We start from the raw sequence: 23908 nt of genomic DNA, 5'->3' as shown, positions 1-23908 counted from the left end.
AATTAAGAACTAAAGTTAAAAAAAAACAAAAACAAAAACCTGAGCACCAAAAATACTCTGATCTCCTCCCCACCGGAGTGTAATTGAGAATACACATAACAGCAAACCATTACGTAAATATGAGAAAGTAGAACCAAGTTCTACACTCACTCATTACAGCGATTTTCACATTGTTTGCAAAATATCAAATGTTAATTTCTAAAATTTTATTACAAAATAGTTCAGATGACCAAAAATACATAATTAAGAATTATTGAAAGAAAACAAAGTTATATACTTAACCACTCAGCTTAAAAAATATTACCAATATTGTTAAAGTATACATATAATTTTTCAAAAAGTTCTGTTTTATCGCTGCTTGGAACCAGTGGTTCTCAGGTTTTGCTTCATGTTAGATTTACCTAAAGCTTTAAAAATCCCAAGGCTCAGTCTCCACCTTAAACCAATGAATCAGAACTCCAAGGAGTGGACATAAGTGTTTTAAGGATTCCTTGGGTAATTCTAATCATTCCAGCAGGAGGGGCTGCTTCAAGGAGGGTGGAGAAGGGCTCCGTCTTCTTTGGGCTACCTCTGGGGCCCACACCTCCTCTGGGGATTCTCAGCTGATCTGGATCAGAAACCAACAGTCTCTCCCTTCATTTGTGGGAGGAGCCTGCCATCTGCTGGCCAACTCAAGGAAAATATGGCCTCTCTGGCGGGCCTGGGGAAGGTCCCTTGGGTCAAGTACCATGGCTAAGTGGCACTGATTGTGGAACTCCTTCTCACAGGTGATGCACGCAGTCATCCCACAGCAGCTCTGGGAAGACGGCAGGGCAGGGCAAATAGAGTCAGTTTCAACTTGCAGATAAGCAGCTCTATGACCCCAGGGTTTGGACAGGATGGGAGCCGAAGGGGTCCCCAGGCACTCTTCAGGGCCTAAGAAAAAGGCAAGGACGCAGGAGAAAGGGATAAACTGGACAAAGAGATTTTTAAGAGAGAAAAGACATCCACCTAGGGAAAGGCCTTGGGAAAAGAAGCAGGGGATACCTAAGAACCTCAGGAAGGGAAGAGAAGTTGATGCACACATCTCACTAACTCCGGAACTTGGTCTTTTCCCTCTGTTTGGTCCAAAGATTATAACAGCTTGTCATAGTTCTTTCCTAAGGGGATTTATTTGCTGTTCTATCTGCCTGGAACATTTTCTCTTGCACCGGCAAATATTTGTGCAGGTTTCAGGTCAGTAAACCACAAGCTTCCTTCTACCTGGAAGCCTGCTCTAACTGTCCTTACCTCCTGCCACTCAGTTCTGGAACCATCTACTTACTTGTTCATTGTTCACTCATTCTCATAAGATCTCAAATTCCATGAGGAAAGGGACATCATTACACTCCCAGCACCTACCCCAGTGCAAGAAAGAGAACAAGAAATATTTGTTTGCTGAATTGATTTTTCTTATGGCAAGACCAGACACTGTAATCCGAAAACAAAAAGAGAATGCCCTGATACCTATTTTGCCCCCAACAATGAGTTCTGCCTGGTGGTAAAGTGAAAATAATTATCTTTTTCTATGCATGTCTCTATAACCACTTGGGCAAGTGGGGAGACCAGTAACCTTAATTCCAGTTGGCACACGTTACAAACTAACTCTTTATTCCATCCATTTATGCTCTAATCAGGAAGTAAACATGGTAGACAGCTACTATTTGGGGCCTGCCCAGTGTCCTTATCCATTTCTCTTTCATGTAGTAAGACCACCCCAATTTTATTTTGGAGAAATAACCCTTTCCATTCTTAGCCCATGTGATTCAGGACAGCTGACCCCATCCCCTGGTCCAGGTGTGGGCATGGGACTTGGGCCTGGCTAGTCACTGTATTCTAACAGCCTAGCATGTGATTGGTTTAGGGATGAGCACATGACCCAAGTCAACCCAGTGAAATTTAGCCATGGGACTTTTGCTGGGATCATTTGGGGGAAAGAAGACCTGGGGCAGCTGAGCTGGGAGTACATGAGCCTAGAGCTGCTAGCAGCCTTGCCACCACTATGAGGAGAGAGGGGGCCAAAGAGTGAAGCCATAAAAGGAAAGTAGAGCTGAGAGAAGAAGAAGCAGAGCTCATAAGACATACATCTTTTAGATACTGGCACCCAACCTAAATTTTTCTGGACATTTCCATTCCATTAACCAATGAAGCCCCTTTTCCAGAAGTCAATATGAGGGACTCTCTCTTCCCTGCAGCTGAATGAGTACTAGCTAACAAGAAAGCAGAACACAGAATGTGACTTTTTCTTGTTCTTTTTTTTTTTTTTTTTACAAAATCAATACAGCATTTGCAATACTTTTAAAACTATAATAAGCTTTCACATTACTATGAAGTTACTCAACATGTCAGTTAAAAAGAGGCACATGATGATTTGACCACATGGTCTTAAGTGGTGCAGGGGTTCCCAGATCTGGGGAACCACAGAGTGGCCTATTCCAGGTTTTGCTCCCACAATCTTCTTTACCATCCCATTGCCAGCAGCCCTGGGTACATTTCAGGCTGCCTTCAGGAGAAGTAGCCGTCTCTGCACAAGAAGGTCATAGACCACAGGCTCACAGCGACACTTGGCTCTATCATCAGCCCGCACACAGTCACCAGTCCTCTTTAACTCAGTGAAGAATGGGCTGTTGCCAGCAGGGCAGCAAACACTGACTCAGGCTTCTGCTTTAGGACCTCGGGCCTGTCAAACTCCACAACCTGAGAGATGGAGAAAGGAGGGGAGGGGAGGACACCACTGAGATTAACCTTGAAGGATCCAAAGGCCTCCTGGGACACTGGCCTGAGCACATGTCCTCCCACTGGCCCCAGGGACGTGGTTCTCACCTTCCCATTGCTCATGACCAGGATGCGGTCACAGTTGAGCACAGTGGTGACACGGTGTGCAATGACCAGCACTGTGCAGCCCTGGAAGGCTTTGCGGATTGTGTGCTGGATCAAGGTATCGGTTTCCAAGTCAATGGAAGCTGTGGCTTCATCAATAAGGATGATCTGGTGAATACAAAACAGGGGTGAGGACAGATTGCTTGGGCCCTGAGAACTAGTCTTGGGTTTACCACTAATCCACGAGTCCCTTAGGTGAAAGGGGAGAGATATGGATTGAGTTCAAACTCACTTTGAGCTCCAGTTGTCCATTATGTTAGAGAATATTAGGTCTCAACCAAAACCGTGTGTGTGTGTGTGTGTGTGTGTGTGTGTGTGTGTGTGTGTGTGTGTGTGTGTATTTGTAACCAGAGAATTAAAATCTTGAAAATGAAAATATTCTGGTGCATCTAGGTGGCTCAGTTGGTTAAGCATCTGCCTCTGGCTCAGGTCATGATCCCAGAGTCCTGGGACTGAGCCCCACATCGGGATCCCTGCTCGTTGGGAAACCTGCTTCTCCCTCTTCCACTCCCCCTGCTTGTGTTCTCTCTCTCTCTCACTGTGTCTCTTTCTGTTAAATAAATAAGATCTTTTAAAAAAATGAAAATGAAAATATCCCAGTGACAACTTATTATTTTATGAACTGCCTTCTGATTTGCCTGAATTAACATAGCCCAACATTCCCCAAAGTGGGGCACGCGCACACACTTGGATGGCAAGTAAGATGGTATGGCTGGAATACAGATAAACTTTCTCTTTAACATTTTTATTTTATCTTATTAACAATATGCATTAGAAAAATATGACTAGCTCAGAAATATGATTTCACAAATGTTACTGTTTAGAATGAGACTGTTTTTAAAAAGAGGGCCTCATGAGTAAGCCAAAGGAGAGATTCGTGCACCGATAGTACAAAAATCATACAGTGATGACTCAGATTTGGGAAATAATGGAGAAAGCAACTTTGGCACCAGTGTTCTGGTAATTGTAAAAGAAGGAACCGAGTGGTTGAGAAAGTGCTACATGCGTATTGCAGATCCTGTCTTTCATCTCTGCTAGAAAAAAGGGTATAGTCTTCCTTCCTGTGAAAACTTCTCCCCAGCTTCTGGGCTCTGTCTGCTGTTTTCCCAGAGCTCTGACCATCTGTATCAACAGTTTATCATTAATTAACCATGGTGTGTGCTGTGAGTGCATGCACAAATGTGTGAGTGTGGAGGTGTACGTACATATGAGTATGTGTGTGTGGCCTCACTTATGAAAGTTTGCTCCCTACTAGCCCAGGTAGTCAAATAATCTAAAATTACTGACACCATATTTGGAAACTTCAAGAAGCACTGTCTGAGGCAAGGGACTCAAAAGCAAAAATAAACTATTGGGATTTCATCAAGATAAAAAGCTTCTGCACAGGGAAGGAAACTGTCAACAAAAGTAGAAGGCAACCTGTGGAATGGGAGGAGATATTTGCAGATGACATATCTGATGAAGGGCTCGTATCCAAGAAAAATAAAGAACTTAACAAACTCAACACCCCAAAAACTAACAACTGGCTAAGAGACACATGAAAAGATGTTCAACATCTCTCATCATCAGGGAAATGCAAACCAAAACTACAAGGAGATATCACCTCCTAACTGTCGGAATGGCTAAAATCAATAACACAAGAAACAATAGGTGTTGACGAGGATGCAGACAAACAAGAACTCTCTTACACTGTTGCTAGGAGTGCAAACTGGTGCAGCCGCTCTGGAAAACAGTATGGAGGTGCCTCAAAAAGTCAAAAACAGAACTACTTTATATCCAGCAATTGCACTACTGGTTATTTACCCAAAGGATACAAAAATACTGATTCAAAGGGATACATTCACCCCAATGTTTATAGCAGCATTATCTACAATAGCCGAATTATAGAAGGAGCCCAAATGTCCATCGACAGATGAATGGATAAATAAGATGTGGTATGTATATATATATATATATATATATATATATATATATATACACACACACACACACACACACACACACACACACACACAGTGGAATGCTATCCATAAAAAAGAATGAAATCTTGCCATTTACAATAACATGGATGGAATTAGAGTATATTATGCTAAGCAAAATCCACCAGAGAAAGACAAAAACCATATGATCTCACTCATATGGTTTCTTCAAAACTGAAGAAACAAAACAGATGAACATGGGGAGAAGGGAAGAGAGGCAAACCACTAAACAAACTCTAAACTATAGAGAACAAAGGGAAGGTTGTTAGAGAGGAAATGGGTGGGGGAGGGGTTCAATGAATGATGGATATTAAGGAGGGCACTTGTGATGAGCACTGGGTATTTTAAGTGATGAATCACTAAATTCTACACCTGAAGCTAAAAAAGGGGGGCGGGGAGGAGGGGGAGGAGGATGAAGGGGAAAGGGGGGGGAGGAGGAGGAGCCCAAATGTCCATCAACAGATGAATGGATAAATAAGATGTGGTGTGTGTATATATATATATACACACACACAGAAGAAAGAAGAAGAAGAAGGAGAAGGAGGAGAAGGAGAAGGAGAAGAAGAAGGAGAAGAAGAAAATTTGTCCTGGAACAGCTGTGATCTGATTTCCAACTCTAATGAAGAGAATGTCCGCATCCAAGCTTTAGAAAAAATATGCAATAGGCAACTATTAAATTAATAAACTTCTAAACTTTCAACTTTTTGTAAGGAATGTGCATCATGATTTGGTTCTAGTGGTAGATCATTTCAGCTTAGCTACAGAGTATCAGGGTTTGGGAGAACCCAGGCTGAGTCCCCACCTACATGTCTCTCCCAAACCAGGTATGTACAGAATGGCCATCAGTGACATGAGGAAGACCTTTGGGTGTTTGTGGAAAGGACGTACAGTGCAGCACCCACTATCCTATGGAGATGGAGGGAGAAACAGCCAGTGTGGTTTCCCAAGCCAGGTGTCATCCATGACCTCCCATGCGGTCTCACCTTGGAGTTGCGAAGGAGGGCTCTCGCAATGCAGAGCAGCTGCCTCTCCCCCACGGAGAAGTTTCTGCCACTTTCCACCACTTCTGCCTGTAGTCCTTGGGGTAACTTTGAGATCTGTAATATCCAGGAAAATGAGATGTAGGCTATGTAGGCGTGTGGGCATGTAGGCCACTGTGGGGTGAGACCTAACCTAACCCCCACAAGACCTCCCCTGAAACACTTTGTAACAGTCCTTGCCTCTTTATATTCTAGCCACTGGTCTTTCTCTTCCTTACTTGTACCCCGCTCACTTCAGTCTCAGGGTCTTTGCATATGCTAGCTCCTGTGCCTGGAATGTTCTCTCAAAGATCTGTGCCTTACTGCTTCTCTAAAGAAGCCTTGCTTGACCACTTCATGTAAAGGAGCTGCTCCACAACTGAAGTGTCTTTTGGTCTCATTACCACCTTAACAGAACTTACCACTATCTGAAAGCATCTTGTGTGTTTGTTGTCTGTATCTCCCATTAAATGCAAATACCAGGAGGGCAAACATCTTACCTACCTTGCTTTTGCTGCATCCCCTGAGCCTAGAATGTGCCTGGCTCACTGTTGGTGTCTGAATGATTTCAGATTTGACTTAGGACTCCAAAACCACCTCACCTCCATGAGATCACTTAATCCATGCCCCATAGTGGTAGCATCTGAATAATCGTGTGAGATGAGCCCCAAGGACCAGCAGACACCACTGCTGAAGGGGCAGGTTAAGACCAAAAATCAAGTCTTAGAGCTACTTACTGTTGTGCTCAGGAATGTCCTCTCCAAGACATCCCAGATCTGCTCATCCGTGTAGTGATCAAAAGGGTCTAGGTTGAATCTGCCATAGAAGAGGAAGAGAAGTGTTCCATAACCACAAGTAACCAGTGAACTGTCCGTTCCATGCATGGTAGATGACCAAGAATGTTTATAACTGCTTTATTGGGTGTAGAGAAACCCATGGAATTACCATAAACAGTCATTTCTTGTGTCTTCCCAGTACCCATTCCTTCCGTAGGCTGTGGCCCCCGAGTTTTATTTGGAGACCACCTCCTCCCCAGCCCTTAAGCCCATGTGATCCAGGTGGTCCCTACCACCAACTCCAGTGGGAGAGCAAATGACTCAGGCATAAGTAGATGGCTGCAATCATCTTGCTTTGGGAGTAGGACATGTAGAGTCCCCAGGACATTCACTGAAGGCTAGGAATGAAACCAAAGCAGACTTTGGGGGACAGTAAGGCCCTGAATCAGTCTTGGCCTTCCCAGTATCATGAACCAAAGACGGCATTTTTAGCTGAAGCCACTTAAGAGAGTGTGTGTGTGTGTGTGTGTGTGTGTGTGTGTGTGTGTGTGTAAATTGTTGTTGCTTCCTTAAACAGAGTGTCCTAAATACAATTTAATCTTTTTAAAAACCACTCAGGGTCAACACCATGGATTCCATCGATGTGCCTTCTTACATGTTAGTATAAAGCTGGTATGGGCATTCCATTTATTTGGGATTTATAGGTTCTGGATTATAGAATTCTCTCCAAATAACTGACAATTAACTCTTTAAACCTAGAAACACTTAAACTTAATTACATGAAAAACTCTCTAAAATACATTATACACCTTCCCTGACTAGGTAAACTGTTTTAGAGCCCTACAGAGACATATAGGACTCATGAGTTTCTACAACAAGGGCCTCATATATACTGATATTTCTATCATGGATGGCTTATTGAAAGTAAGACTCTTAACCCACTGAGCCACCCAGGTCCTGGGATGGAGCCCAGCATCGGGCTCTCTGCTCTGCGGGGAGCCTGCTTCCTCCTCTCTCTCTGCCTACCTGTGATCTCTCTCTCTCTCTGTCAAATAAATAAATAAAATCTTTAAAATAAAAAAAAAATGAAATAAAAAAAAGAAAGTAAGACTCTTACTTACCACAAATAATTGAGGCCCTAAAACAGAGACCAGGAAATGGAGAGCGAGACTTTCCTTGCCCCCTGGCAAAATGATGTCACCCATCTACACAAGAATGGTGTCTCTCCTCTCCTACCAGGAATTACATTCTTAAGCTCTGAATTCTTTCCCTACAAAAGGTGATATACCTCTGAAACCTTTAACACATTCAACTTTTCTCACTACATTTGGTTGATACAAAAATTATGATTTATCAAGTCCCTTGTTTTGGTCGTTAACTGCAACCATTTCTTCACAAGAGTCTTGATAAGTTTGATTAATGGGGGATTCCTCTTGTCTCTTTCAGAGAATTAACTTATTTGGGAACGCAGGCTGGTAGCCGTGCAATGAACATGGGCTTTGGAGCCACACAGACCCAATAAGGAAAAGAAAGAGTATAAATAAAATTGAATTGCACCAAAAGAGTCTCAGAGACAAGGAATCTAACCTCCCTTTTAATGCATTAGGCTTCCTCAATCTCGATGCCTTGGTGTTCACACATAGCTAATGTTCACTGTTATGCAGGAGCACGAATCTGGATAAAGTTTAGTCCAGTTTGCTGACTGTGAACTGCCTGGATTATTTCTCACTTCTCATCTGCCTGGAATGTGCGTCTTGTGAAGAAATGCTCCCTCCCAGCCTAAAATGCCTCCCATCAGCTCAGTTGGGTGTAGAGAAGAGAATAAACCACATCTAGATATAAAAGAATACAGTAGCCACAGTGCAAATGCTTAATGGTGAACTAAAATCTGACAAATCCCATCAGGTTTTTTTAAAAAATAAAAAGGAAACTTCAGCACTTTATGATTTACAAAGTTGCTCCTGTGTCTATCAGAGCTTCATGTGCTCTTCAGGGACACTCCAAGTCCCAGTGAGTGGCCCAGTGTGACAAGGAGAGATCAGGGGCCCCAAAACTGAGACACTAGCCACCAGCTCCTCAGAGGGAGTCTAGCCCTGGCACCCTGGTCCTGCCACCTCTCCCAGGAGCCTGGCCTGTGTACCATGCTGGCCTATGAGCCAGCACTCACCTGATGGTTCCTGAAAGCAGGACAGGATCTTGAGGGACAACTGAGAACTTGGACCGCAGTTCTACCAGGCTGATACTGCAGATGTCCACACCATCGATGAGAATCCGGCCAGCTGCCGGCTCCACCAGGCGGAAGAGAGCCACCCCCAAGGAGGACTTCCCTGTTGGGCAAGAAACAAACAGGACCTCAGTTCCTGGATCCATACTAGAGGCAGCACAAGCCATACCTGCTCTCGTACCTGATCTGTTCCCCTCTGTAGTCCCTCCTTTAAGCCCTGAGAACACAGAAGAGGTCTGAAGTCTCTGCTCCAAGTGGTGCCCCAAACCACGAACAGCTTTCTCACAGCCTGGACCAAAGGGCACAAATGGAGCCCCTGATTAAATCCAGACATTTATATATTCTGTTTCCCATGCACAGTGTTACTGCTATTTTTTTTTAAGTTCTTCACCAGCATTTTAAAAATCCAAATCCCCTATTTATAAAAATCCAAATTGTATGCTTTCCTTAAAACCTAGAATGGCCAACACTGGTCCCTCACCCTCCTACACAACACGCAGCTGGAGTTGAATTCAGCTGCTTCCTTGAGAACAGTGCTCCCCAGTTCAACACACTGACCGCCCCACCCTCCTTGCCTCGCATCCCAGACCCATTTCACCCACACATTTTGCTTGCCAGGCCCCAAAGGCATTTCAGTTTCTAACCTCTGCTCTAAAAAGATAAGGTCAACATGGATGGTAGCTGTGTGTCTTGTTTACCTTTATGTTCCCTTTACCTGGAAGATGGTAGGTACTCAATAAATACCTAAAATGTACCAGTATCTACTAAGAGCTTCTCTGTGTCAGTTTCCAACACTCTCAGGCCAACTGCAGGCAAGAAGTAGAAAGAGAAGAATATCCTAAAGAATATAGCTGGAAACGTTTGACCAACCACCAGGACTGCAAGGCCTGCAGGGCGGCTGAGAAGGTCGAGACCAAGGAAGGCTCTAGTCTTCCTGGAGGGCTACCTAGAGGAAGCAGCTCCTAGGCACAAGGAGAATCAAGCCTGAGCTGTGTCTTTGAACAATGCAAACACGGAAGGGAGTGATACTTGAACCAGACCTCTGAAAAATAATAGGAGAGGAAAGGAGGGAAAGAGGTCAAAAAGGAGAGTGCAAAGGAAGAGGCTGATAAGAGGTCTCGGAAGGGTGAGGAGGAAGGAGAAGCAGGACCCAGATTTCACTCCTGGCCCTGCACGGCCCTGTGCCTGAAGCATGCCTCCCCTGCACCCTGTTCTTCCTTCGGGTCTCAGCTCAAATGCTGGCCTCAGAGCCCAGGCCACCATAGCTCAAAGACCTACCCACCCCATTCCTTGGTTAATGCACTCTTCTGTTTCCTCCATGATATTCACCACAAGCTATAGTGACCTTATGTGTTTCCTGATTTGATCACTTAACACCTATCTCCTCCAGTGGGATCCCATGACAGCAGGAACTTGGAGTTTTGTTCACCAATGTCTGGCACCAACTGAGGGCCCAATGAACAACTGTGGGGTCACTGAGTAAACACAGCCCAACACCCACAGGGCAGAATTGAGGACAGGGGATGCCCAGGGCATGCACTCACCAGAGCCTGTTCTTCCCACGATGCCCACCACTTCGTGGCCATGAATTGTCAGGTTGATGCCATTGAGGATAATGGGTGTGTTGTCTCTGTATTTCATGCAATAATCCTGGAATGTGATTTCTCCATGCTGTGGCCACCCAGGGGGACAGCTTGTGCCTTCGATGTGTAAAGGAGACTCAGGGACACACATCTCATTTTTGAAGAGAGAAGAAGAAATCAATAGTTATCGTTAATCTCTGTCCATCTCCTGCTGACCCACTGACCTCCAGCTATTGGGTGTGTGACCCACCGTGGGACATTCGGAGTTCCCCAGGGGGAAACATCCCACCTCCACGCAGCTGACATGCATATAATTTTATCCCCAAAGAAAAGCCATAGAGCTAGCCCCCTTGGTATTAATGCAGAGAACTTTTTCTAATTTATTATGTGGACTCTAAAGAAATAGAACCCAGAACAGTGATAATAAAGGCAGCGGAGCTAGCTGACCCCTGCGGGGTGTGTTGTATGGCTCAGATGCCTTGTACAGATTTCCCCTCCCTCTGTCATCATCAACAGGGTAGGAACTTCAGATGCATTCCACACACAAGGAAACAGAGGCTCGAACAGGTTAAAACACTTGCTCAAGATCATACAGTGGATGAGTGCCAAGACGGGGGCTGCCTGACTCCAAGCCTACGGCCAAACCAAGCACAGCTGGGTACATCCTGAGGCCCGAATGATGGCAAAGAGTCATGGGCGCCTGACCACAAGTCACAGCTCTTCACCGCAGGTGTGGCTGCGCCACAATGTCCCTTGGTGTTAAATCAAAGCTCTATGATTCACAGATTCTGCTCCTGTTAGCAGAGACAGAAACATGGCTTCAAAGGGCTCTGCTAGACCCCAGCTGTGTAATCAAAAGCAAGATGCTCAGCCTAGCCAAGCCTCGGTTTCCTCTTCTGGAAAGTGGGGATAATAATGATTCAATCAACCTTATAAAATTGTTTTGTGATTCCATAAGATAATCTATACATAAAAATATTGAGCCTTTACTGTGGGTCAGGCTCTGTGCTAAGTGCTTTGCATATTATATTCTTAAATCTTTTGTAATAACCCAATGAAGTAGATAAAGTGATCTGTCCCACGGTTACACAGGTAACTCAAGCAGCAAAGCTTGGACCTGAACCCAGCTGACCTGGTTCTAAAATCTATGTTCTTAACTATTCTGGCACAAATAGAAGCAATAATAATACCAATTATTATTGTCATTATTATTATTTTTATACTTGGGCAAAACTCTCATTTCTAAAAAGGGCAGATTATTCTCTCTACACGCAGGAAAACCATAAGGGATGTGATGAAAATGGGCCAATGGGTAAGGAAGGGCTTCTAAGAAATGATAGGAAGATAGGTCCAGGTCCAGCAAAGATAGGAAAGAAGGGCCAGGAGCCTCAGTTGCCTCTTGAAAGAGTCTTAGGGGGTCTGAGGTGCTGGAGCTTGCAGACCATGGAAGCTGAGCCCCAGGCATGGATGTGAAGCCTTCCAGAGCTCCCCACACCAAACCCAGACTTGCATCCCACCTTCATATATTGACGAATCCTCTCCACAGCAGTGAAGTATGCCTCTGTCTCTGATCCAATCCGGGCGGAGGCCTGGAAGTTGGACGCTAGCTGGAATGAAGGAGATATGTCAGGTCAAGAAGCTGACGGGGATGTGTGGAGGATTTCAATGTTCCTAAAAACCACTGGTTGCCATTCTCCCCTGAGTGACATCTCAAACCAAGACAATTTCCCTACAAGAATGGGGCAGATGCCTTTGGTACTCCCTGAGCCCACTTCTGAAGTCAACTCAGCAGTGGTGGGCAGTTCTGGGCAAGACCCCACTGGCACCATCCCACCTCAAGTACCCTCTGTGTGTTTTTCTGCTTTCTGCTCAAAACCTTCTCCTATACCATAGAACCCTGCTCACCCCAAGCACAGTTTCAGCCCTGAAACATAGAGTTAAAGGTCTGCAGGCAACCCTCAACTAATGGGGAAAGGAGCCAGTTAAAGGCTCCTATCCCTCAGCTTTGGGGGACAATCCAGGGAACATCCTATACCCTTCCTCTATTACCTAGTAGAGTTGAGTGCTGGTACCCCGAACAGCACTCTCAATGACACAAGCCCATGATTCAGTTCCTCCTTCCCTACCTCAGTCTCTTGCTCCCTCCATCCTGTTTCTTAAGAGCATCTCTCAAATAATCTGCCTACACCCAAGTCCTGTTTCAGGCCTTGCCTTCAGGGAAACCCAGGCTTGGAGTATTCTCAGGGACTCTCAGAAATTGGAGACACCACAGATGAGGACACTGAGGTCCAAAAGAGGAACTGACATCCACAGGATCACCTGGAACCTAGAGGCAGAGTTGGGACGAGGACCGCAATCTTTACATTCTCCATCCCCCTGGCCCAAGATGTGGGCAAACAGGGCACACACAGGGTGCTGGGCAGAAGTTCATTATACATTCATTCAACATGCTCCTTGAGGTCTCTGTGCCAGTGCGAGGCCAGGATCTGTGCCCCAAAGTACTACAGGCCCAGGCCCTGTCCTCCAGGAACTCCCATTCAGGTGGGGAGACAGATGGGTCAACAGAGAATGCACAGAAACATGAGCTCCACCACGGGAGGCAGCGTGGACTGCCATTAGGGCCCACATGACAGTCACCCAGACGAGGCCACAGGGAAGGACTAGTACAGCAGTTGGCACAGGAGTTTCATTTTTAAGGAGAGGTGGGATTTAAAAATGGGTGGAGAAGGGCATTCTCTATAGAGGCGACAAAGTTCTGGAAGTAGTAGGTAGCACGATACATTCAAGATCTTGCACACCATTTGGCTAGACTGGAGCAAAGAGTATAGGAAGGGGAGGGAAGGCCCTTTAGAACTCAGAGAGGGTGGAAGCCATCATAAAGTGACACTAGGGGGGGTGGGGAATGGGAAGGAGACTGCCTTTCCTCCAGTTAGTGTAGCAGACAGGGCTGGATGCCTAGTCAGCAGGCAGTGCCTTCTTTCTTCCTTGCTAGCACATCCTCTGTTATGCTCAGGTAACTGGCAGCCTGCTGCCGCAGGGAGACTTGTCTAGTTCAGAACAATTCTGTTAACTCCACTCCTCCTGTCAAAGATGAATTTAGGAGTGAGCCATGATATAATTTGGGCCAAGGAACCATGAGGAGGAGTCAGATGGGAGTATTCTAAGAAACTGCCCCTTGTTCTTAAAATGCGGCACAGGGGGAAAGTTCTCTCATCCCTGACCTTTGGTGGTTATTGGGTGAGGATGTGTTTCTTCAGGAGGCAGCAGCCATTTTCAGACCTGGAGCAGGTAATCCGGAGAATGCAGCCAAACTGTAGGTGTCAGGGCCAGAAGATAAAATGGTCATGGATTCACACTAGGTCACTGGATTAATGAACAGAGAAAAGCCTACTCTAGCTTACTGGATACATCACCTAACAAGTCCCCAGACTGCCAAGGCCATTTTGAATGGGTTCTACAGTTTGGTGGCTTGCAGCCAGAAGCATCTCGATTATTTATACCTCTTATGGTTGCAAAGCAACATGGGGTGTGATTCCTACCCTGCAAAGCTTGAGCAGAATTGCACTGAGAATGCATGCTGAGGTCAACAACTCACCAGTGTGACCAGAGGAGAGAAGCATGTTGGGGTCATAGAGCCAGATTTGAGGGGCCTGAAAGCAGGGCCCACAGCTTAGCTATGGCATAAGGAGACAGGAAATCTCTGAGGGCTCTCAATAAAGGAGAGATAAGAGGAAACTGTAATTGAAGATCTCTCTGGTGAGAACGAAGGAGGGAGATATAAGGAGGCTCAGGGGCAGGGGAAGAGGCATCAAGGTTGCTACCCAGGATAGAGATGAGACACTCCAGCAAGGCAGCAGACACAGAGGAAAAAGTAAACCCAGGGCCTTTTTTGAAGCAGTGAGGCCTCCAGCAAAGGTCCTACTGAGTTTCCTGTGATGGAACAAGCTGGAGAGACCTTTGAGAGGTGTCTCATGTGCACAGTGTATCCTAGGAGAGATGAGCCCCTTGCCCGTGCCAGCACAACAACTGTGCCCTGATCTTTGCCCCTCTGACCCATGTCACTCAACAACCAGGAGGGATTTCTGGCCTTAGTGACTCCAACTCCCCTATGACACCACTTTGGGGCCGGTCCCCAGAGTTTTGGAAGGCTTGGAGGCAACTCTGCCCTGGTACACGCATGCACATGTGTGTGTGTGTGTGTGTGTGTGTATATACATGCACACGCATGTATGTGTGTCAGAGAGACAAAGAGAGTGAAGATGAGTGTGACCCACTAGGGACAAACCTGTCCCACCAGCTGAGGGAACTGGGTAAGCAACGGAACTCCGAAGCTCTGGTCTCCTGTCTGTAAGCCAGGAACAGCAACGGCTCACATCTACTCGGCGTTTATTCTGGGCCAAGCACTATTCTAGGTGTTTAACATGCAATAACCCTCCTGTTTACACATATTCCTCACAAATATATAATCTTAGAACTTTTATTATCTCTTTTTCACAAAATGAGGAATCCCAGGCACAAGGAGGGTAAGAGGCTTCCCCAAAGTCACACAGCTCAAAATGGGCAGAACCTGGCTCAAACCCACATTCTAAACCACACCATCTCAACCACTTCTCTGTAGCTCATGGAATGTGGTGAGAATTCAACCCAAGAAAGCACAACAAGCACCTAGCAGGGTGCTGGCTCAGCACAAATGTCTGGGGAATCCCATGTAATGGCCCAGGTCAGCTGTCTGTGAGTGTGAGCACTGCATAGCCCTCCGTATGGCCTATGTGCCCTCAGAAGGCTCTGCACACGCAGCCACGGCTATGGGTATACAGGATTGTACGTTTATGCAAATGTGCGCCTGCGGCAGGGGCTCAACAAGTTCAGAACAATCCTGTTAACTCCACTCCTCCTGTCAACAAGGGACAAGATGGAACCCCTTTGCAGACCCAAAAAAATGCCTCAACATTGGGGCACTTGAGATCCAAAGCCGGTTAGAGACAAAGCCACACAGCTGCAGAAAAGGCAGCTAATGAGTGCACCTTGGGAGAGGGATCCCTGGAACTGTGCACCCAGGGTTCCCCGAGACAGCTACAGAGCCAGCCTCTGGCCTCACAGCCCTCCATGGCTAGCTCTTGCACAGGCCTGATCCTGCAGACGTGAACCTCAGCTAGCTGGACCCTCTCACACCCTGGTGAGCTGGGCATGGTGGAACTCTTATGAGGAAGTGTGCAGATGACTATATCAGAATCCCCTAGAGAACCTATTTTTAAAATTAGATTGCAAGATCTTGCCCAATCAGGACTGGACTCTGAGTTCCCGAGACTGTGCTCTGGAACATGGTCCTCCTGTTGGCTGCACAGGGGCTCAGATCAAGTAAGCCTGTGAGGCTGGGGCCAAGCATTCTGCTTCAAGTCTCATGCACTTTAAAGCCTGAGAAGACCTATTCCAGGGGAAGGACAGGATGCCTCCTTAGATAACTTGGAGAAGTCTGACAGCTGAATCCAGGTGTGACCCACTAGTAAAATGAAAATACACCAGCCAGCAAACCAAGAGGTCTGTGTTCTTACTCTGGCTCTGTTTCTAATGTTCCGTCCATTCAGACAACTCCTTCCCTCTCTGGACTTCAATTTCTTCATCTGCGCAATAAGAGGGTTGGGCTCAGCTTTCTGTGGGTTCTAGACAATCCCAATATTCTAAGATTCCATTAAATAGCTTTCAACATAGAGGTACTGAAAGTTCAGAGGTAACAGGGAAAGAGAGGAAAGCAGCAGATTTGGGAGACCAAGCGCATAACTCATAAGATCACAAATGGTCAAAACCCAAAGGGTCACCAAAGTCCCATAAATGAACCCTCTGGGTCTGCCCATGGGCCACAAGCCAAGCCCCCATTATCTGAGACCCCCTCCCTCACCTGCAGGATGAGGCTGATAGCCATGGATTTATAGGAATAGGAGGCAGAGGAGATGCCAAAAACCACGAACAAGGCCACAGCGAAGCCCAGCAGGTTGGTCATGATCTCCAGTCTCAGTGACAGCCATCTCGAGGAAGACAGGAACATCAGCAGGTAGTTATTCTGCATATCACTCAGCCTCTTAAACCTAAGAAAGGAAAGCCACATGTGCTTGTCTAACCCAGAGTTTTGTGAGAATGGACACTGTTGCTTCCTTCAGTATCCAGCTCCTCACTCCCACCAAAAGAACCTGACTTTTCTTCAGGGGCCTCCTCCCCACTCCTTTCTCAGCCATGGAGTAGACATGACTGCAGACCAGGGAGTAAGCTCCGACCAGCTTAGGCTCTCAGCACAGGCTCTTCCAGCCTTGATGATTGGTTCATCATCATTTGGGGTAGGTTCCCCTAACTGGGCCAATGAGAGTGAATAAATGCCAGGATCTATGAGTGGGTGAAGGGAAGCAACCCCTTCCCAGTATCTATCCACCTTGGAGGGAGCTGTGCCTGTCTTGTTCCCTGCTGCTTTCCCAGTGGGTGCAGAGCACCTGGTAGGTGAATGAATGCATTACTCCAGGATGCCCTCAGTCTCAGGATCTGCACAGTCCTTGAGTGCTCCCCAGTGCCCCTGGGAGAGCTGGTGCCGTGATTCATCCAATATTCCAGTTAACCAAACACATGCCAACTGCCATGCTCACGGGTTACCTGGTTTCAAGCCTGGCTAGATGCCACCTCACCTCCCACCCAGCTGCAGGTCACTCTTTCCCTCCTGAACTCTTAGGTCCTTTTATCTGCTTTTCTCCTATGCTATCGATCATATTCAACCCCATATTATCACAAAAATCTGTGTCTGTGTCTCCTGTCTTCCACCAGACTATGAGCATCTCATGGTTCAATGCAGACCATGGTGACTGATCTTTACAAATGGGTTGGTTCATATGACACTATGAAGCCTCAGCAGCAATCATAGGATTTTTTGTTATTTCAACAAACATTTAGAAGGCAAATCTATAAGTATGGATAGTGAAAGAAATTCTGTAACTTAGAAATTATTAATTATTCCTTGTATTTTATTAAAATTTAATACCTATTTGGAGGTGAAAGAAAAAGAACCATGCAAGAAATGCTGGCCCAGCAACATTTCTTGCTAATAATTATATTAATACATGTATGCAACGTTCACAGCTCTTTAAGGTTTACAGACATTTTCTACCTCACTCACATTTGTTACTCCTATAAGCATCATCTCACAGATGAGGTCCTGGAGGCTCAGAGAAATAAGTGAAATAAACCAATGTGAAGAGGACGCTGTTCCCTGATGCTCAGTTCTCCATCTTCCTGCTTCCCACCATCCCCACAGCCCCATCATCCTCAGAGAGCAGCAGCAGGACTCACTCGCTGATGAAGTCTTCAATTTTTCCATAGACATGGATGGAGCTCAGGCCCTGCACAGTGGTGAGGATGTGGGAGAACAGAGGGGAGCGGCTGTAGTTCTCCAATCTCTTGAACAAGTTGGTGACCTTCTTAAACTTCCTGCATCAAGAATGAGGGAGTTGGGGTGCCTGAGTGGCTCGGTCAGTTAAGCACCTGCCTTCAGCTCAGGGCATGATTGTGGGGTCCTGGGTTCAAGCCCCATGTTGGGCTTTGCACTCAGCACAGAGTCTACTTGAGATTCTCTCTCTATCTCTGCCCCTCCCCCCACTTGTGCTCTCTTCTCTCTCTCTCTTTCTCAACTAAATAGGTAAAATCTTTAAAGAAAGAAAGAGTGATCTGGACCATCCACCTCAGGGACAACCCAGTTCTATGTAGATTCCAGGCTTGTATCCCAAGTCACAAACCCTGTTCACAAGCAAAAAGAACCCACTTACAAATAATAAATAAGGCAAACAGTGACTAATATGACTCCGATCAGCAGAATGTATGGAGACACCACAGCGACAGTCAACAGGATGGCGACCACCATCAAAGCCAGGAGCAGAAACTCTTCAGCAACGACAGGCAACAACTGGTCCAGGATATCCAAGTCCCCCGTAAAACAGTTCAGGAGTCGGCCTGTTGGGGTTGTGTCAAAGAAGCTCATGGGAGAGCAAGAAACCTGCAGGGACAAAAGCAACCCAGGTCAATGGAGAGCTGCTGGCCTTGCTCTGGGACTTGAGGAAGATGTCAGTTATCGTTAGGCTCATGCAGGATCCAGCCGAAGGGGTGTGCAGGGGAGGCAGGGTTGAGCAATGAGCTCCACAATCTTCTAGGTTCCAAGGTTACCCAGCTCCTCCACCTACTGCTGTGTGACTTTGGGCTTAAGCTACTTAAGGTCCTCATTTGTAAAAGGAGGATGATAACAACACTTCACAGAGTTGTGGTGAAGAGTGTACACCTCTGCAAATAGACGAAAAACCTCTGAATTGTGCAACTTTATTAAAAGGGTGAATTTTATGATTATGTAAATTATATCTCAAAACAGCTAAAAGAAAGGAAGGAAGGAAGGAAGGAAGGAAGGAAGAAAGGCAAGCAGTAAAACACTGAAAGTTTCAGAACAGTTCCTGCCTTCTAATTAGCATCCATTAATACTAGCTCTGATTATTTTCCACAGATAGGACCCTTTTCCAGGATCACCAAAGATTAGTAACAGCAACTTCCCTGAAGTTGCATATGACTTGGTGTCTTGGGTAGAATTTAAGCATGACCGCCCCTTCCTGAAGGCGGTGTCCTAACTTGGTCTCTAAAAGCAGCAGACAGGAAGTCCTTTGGTGATTAAAGAATACTTCATACAAGAAGGGCTCTAACAAAAGCATCCAGTTTGGTGTACTTATTTTACAGATGGGGAAACTGAAGTCCAGAGAAGGGGAGGCCACTCAGCAATCTGTTTCAAGGTCACCCAAGTAGTTAATAACAAAACCATACCAGACCTCCCACAAGGCTCCCTGACCCCCTGCCCCAGCACACCATGCTCTTTAGAGAAGGCATTTCTTAAAGGTTCCCGATGCTGAGCTGCTGACAATCTGACCACTTTCATTTCCCTATGCATTTCTCAAGCTGTTAACACAAGAAAAATACATCAGTAGAAGTTAATCGTGTCTGTTAAGGCCAAAAGCAAAGGAAGGAATGAAGGGGGGGAGTGCATTTTGATGATCAATGAATAGTAATTAATAGAGTCATGAAGTGTCCCTTTCAGCAGCTCTCATTGCAAACACCTGGGTGCTACTGACCAAATGTTCTTCACGTTCACGGTCAGGCTCTAAGGTAGGAAGGGGAGGCAGGGAGGTTGGGAGGGACAGGTGACAAGCTTCCTCACTTTTTCTGCCTCTAAATTATCTGTCAACTTCTCTCTAGAATCTTTTGTGAAATACATGATCGAGGGCAACAAAAACTGTCACAATCACTTAAAGAAATCACAGTCACGCCCTCCAGGACTCTGAGCACTCATGGTGGGGGAGGGGGGCAGAGGGGTTGTGGTGCAGGGAGAGAGGTGCACAGGGACAGGATATGGTTCAGCTGCGGTGTGACTAAGCCGTCTTTGTGAGAGCCCACCATCCCTCAGGATTAGGAACAGATGGTGAGGGCATGAAGAAAGTGTTTCTGCTGCCCCATAAGTGTCAAAATAATCTGTTTTTGCAGTTTGTTGTGTTTGTAGTTAAGCCAATTATCTCAGAGGTTTGTCCTTCACTGTGATTATTTAAAACTACAAAGGCAATTTTAAATCAATAAAGCCATAAAAGGACTACCAAAAGGAACATATTTTGAATATGAAGCATGTTTTCTAATGCAAAAAAAAAAAAAAACTTGAAAAAAAATTAAAATTGGATTTATCACTTAGAGGCCTGAGAAATGGATTTTTCCAGAATCTAGGAGTGCAGAGTCAGAACTTTAGAAGCCATAGTAAAGGTAATAAAAGTGTCTGGCCTCAGGTAGAATATTCATCTCCCTTTTTCTGGATCCACCAAGCCAGCTGCTTTATCTGACTTTGAAATGTCAACACAATTTGCATTCAGTTTACACAGAACGATAGATGTCCCCCTCACCTCTGGAGAACACCGGTGAAAACTCCTGCTCTAATTCTCTGAGCACCTGCCCTCTGGGACACCATTCAGTTCCCCAGGAAAGCTTTGCTTCTCTTCACCTCCTAATTTAAGCTGGTGAAAGTGTTTCAACTCATCCTTTCAATCATAGCAGAGAGATCCTTTCCTCCAGGAAGTCTTCTTGGACTCCTATCCTTCTCTCCAACACCCACATGCTGAGGTTAGGTACCTGTTAGGTTCTTAGGATCCCACAGGCCCCCGCCCAGTGGGTAATTTTGCACATTGTGTTATAACAGCCTGTTTTGTCATCAGTCTTCCTGAATAGCCTATATGGCCATGATAGCCTGAACCATACCTGCGTTGTTCATTCACCACTGTAAGCCCAATGCCCACTCTAGAACCTGTGCATAGTAACATTTGGTGAGGGGGAGAGCAATGACATTTCCAGGAGGCAATGTGATACCACAGACAATTTGGTATTTTAACCATAACACCTTCTCACCGTTACACACAAGGATTTCAGTCTTCTCATCTGTAAAATAAGGATAATAGCACCACTTCTAAAGGAACCTGGGACAATTATAAGACCAAAGGAAACTGTGACAATCCTACAACTCTATATGTGATAGTGCTCATCCAATGGAGGCCAACACTGGTATGACCATTGATCCTCCAGCAAGGGACACTAAGCTTTTACAATCCTGCTCTCACCCAGGTAGTAGCCCAGTGTGCACTTGCAACTAAATGGCATTCTGGAAAGGACAAAACTATGGAGACGATAAGAAAGATCTGTGGTTGCCAAGATTTTGGAGGAAGGAGGGGGATGAATAGGTAGAGCGCAAAGGATTTTTATGGCTGTGAAACTATTCTGTATGACACTTTATGGCAGATATATGTCAGTATACATTTTTCCAAACCCATGGAATGTATAATGCAAAGAGTGAACCTTATCTAAATGATGGTAATAATAATAATAACTGTATTGATATTGACTCATCAATTGTAATAAACACCCCACACTAATGCAAGATATTAATAACAGGAGAAACTGGAGGATTGGTGAGGGACCAATGAGAACTCTGTACTTTCCACTCAATTTTTCTTAAGTCAAAAACTACTCAAAAAAATAAAGTCTAGTCCTTAAAAAAGAAAGAAAGAAAGGACAGACAGACAGAAAGAAAGAAGGAAAAGAAAAAACTGGGCAAGGTCAGGCCTCAGCCCATGGCCACAGCCGCTGCCTGGGCCCACACCTTGTTGAAGAGCTTGTCGTGCAACACTGTGGATGCTTTCCTTGTGATCCTGGTGAAAATCCCCGAGGAGCAGACACCTGTGAAGATTAGTAGCAGGACACTGAGTCCATACACCAGCTGGTAATACAGTAGCTGAGGGTTGTTCAGTATGTCGCCCGAGTCTGCAGTAGTTCCATTGCTCTCTTGACTGCTGTTGGTCTTCAAGAAAGAACAGAGAGGATGGTTTGGTAAGAAATATACTTTGTCTTATTCCCAGTTCCTAGCATAGAGCTCCTAAAATCCCCATAATTTCCTAAGTGATAGGTGTGCTGGGAGCATCTTTTGTTCTACTGTTTGGCCTTTGACTCTGGTTCCTGACATAAAAGCTTCTAAGACCCTTGGAGTCTCTGGAGCAAATACAGTGTCTTTGTGTAGCTATTGAGACAGCTGGTCGGGGGAGGGGGCTAGGAAGCTTCAGGATGGAGAACTGGTCACCAGAAAGATCAAATCATGAGCAGGAGATTGGAACTTTAGACCCCACCCCCTCATCTTCTGTGTGAGGAGAGGAGCTGGAGGTTGAATTAATAATTGATCATGTTAGTGTGATAAAACCACCATAAAAGTCCCTAAAGCATGGGGTTCAGAAAACTTCTGGGTTGAGGAGCATAACCACATGCCAGGAGGGTTGTGCACCCCAACTCCACAGAGACAGAAACTCCTGCATCCAGAACCCTTCCAGATCTCACCCTATGTAGCGCTTCCTCTGGCCATTCATCTGTATCCTTTATTATAACCTCTAATAAACTGCAGAAAGCATTCCCTGGGTTCTGTGAGCCATTCTAGCAAATGATCAGATTCAAAAAGGGAGTCATGGGAACCCCCAACTGATAGCTTGTCTGCCAGAAGTATAGGAGGTCCAGACTTATCATTGGCATCTGAAGCACAAACAGTCTTTAACCTGGGGAGTCTGCACTAACTCCAGGTGTGTCAGAACTGAATGGAATTGTAGGACACACACATGGTATCTGGAGTTAAGAGAACTGGTTGATTTGGGGAAAAACCTGTACATTGGCTATCAGAAGCATTGTGTAGGACTATAGGAAAACAGTGAGTCTTCCATCTTTGGGGAGTCAGACCACCTGAATTCAGGGATAAATTCAATGCAGAGAGAAAATCCTCTTCCCGGGGTCACATTTAGCATCAGTAGTTTGTATGGGATGAATCTTTACATGGAAAACTTCCCGCTTGGTGCTTTTGCTTTTCTCTTCCTATTCCTCTTCACTGCCCTGCCCTGGATTAGGCCCTCATTGTCCTGGACCACTATAACAGCAGGCAAACTGGTCTGTCCCCCAACTCCACCTCTTCCCTCCATGCACTATCCAGTCTACGCTGATTATTCTAAACTTAGCTCCCTGAGTGACTTCTCTTCATCCCTCTTTCAATGCGTCTTTGTCCCAAGGCAGCCTGGTTTCTAATGAGGCCTATTTTCTTCTGCCAGGGTAGAAAATGACATGGTAAATTCACTCTATGGTGTTAGAAATGTGTGCTGGATTATTACCCAGCATCATCCCTGATGCTTCTACATTCTTGGGAACTCGGTTTCCCAGAATCCTACCAGCATTGGTCTCAGGTTAGATTCTGCCAAAGAGAGGCAGGCACAGGAAATCTCAAAGCTGAAAGAGAAGAAGCCATCACATGCTGGTAGCAATTATGGACATGTGGGTGGAATGTGGAGTTTGGCCAGTGGCTTGCAAGTGTCCTTCTGAGAATCAGCCACGTTAGTACTACCTGCTGCAGAGGTCACTGGAGCCCTTCCAATGATTGTGTAGCCTCTAATTCCTGTATTAAATCTGTGGAAGTTCTAAATACGTCAGGTGGCTTCTGTTTTCCTGAGCAAACCTTGCCTGACACATGACTCAAAAGTTAACCAAGTAGACATCTAGGCAAACATAGGGTGGAACCAGAGGACCAAGTTCAAGTCCCAGCAGGGGACTTTCACATCCTAGGGCAGGTTCTTTTTCCTCTCTAAGCACAGTTTCTTCTGTAAAATAGAAACAGTGCCTACCTCAAAACATGGTTGGGAAGATTAATGAATTAACCAGGCGCATAATGGCTGAGAACTGCAGGTTTCTCAACACAGAACAACTCCATCCAAACCCCTGCACTAACAAACTTAACCAAACTTGAGCATGGTGTCTAGTGGCTTTAGGCATGTCCCTAGGAGGACCCCAACCTCTGCCTGAGAGAGGGAAC

General features: G+C 45.6%; 1 protein-coding gene across 2 annotated transcripts in view; it reads right to left on the bottom strand.

The window, feature by feature from the left end:
- Positions 1–23908, bottom strand: part of LOC125089879 (ATP-binding cassette sub-family C member 12) — a 157479-nt gene that overhangs the window by 86603 nt on the left and 46968 nt on the right. Inside the window, exons 20-30 of one of the 2 annotated variants that reach the window (XM_047712350.1) lie at positions 21677–21874; positions 18279–18505; positions 17806–17943; positions 16376–16562; positions 11997–12086; positions 10441–10630; positions 8840–8999; positions 6634–6712; positions 5861–5974; positions 2842–3006; positions 45–2715 (exon numbers count right to left, since the gene is read on the bottom strand). In XM_047712350.1, the coding sequence (XP_047568306.1) occupies positions 2623–2715; positions 2842–3006; positions 5861–5974; positions 6634–6712; positions 8840–8999; positions 10441–10630; positions 11997–12086; positions 16376–16562; positions 17806–17943; positions 18279–18505; positions 21677–21874 (1641 nt within the window). In that variant the 3' untranslated portion in view covers positions 45–2622. Of the gene's footprint in view, positions 2716–2841; positions 3007–5860; positions 5975–6633; positions 6713–8839; positions 9000–10440; positions 10631–11996; positions 12087–16375; positions 16563–17805; positions 17944–18278; positions 18506–21676; positions 21877–23908 lie in introns of those variants that run through there. The other variant, XM_047712355.1, reaches the window with a different exon arrangement.

Source organism: Lutra lutra, chromosome 17 (genome assembly GCF_902655055.1).
Source record: "Lutra lutra chromosome 17, mLutLut1.2, whole genome shotgun sequence".
Taxonomy (NCBI): domain Eukaryota; kingdom Metazoa; phylum Chordata; class Mammalia; order Carnivora; family Mustelidae; genus Lutra; species Lutra lutra.
This window is presented reverse-complemented; position numbering and strand designations above follow the sequence as displayed.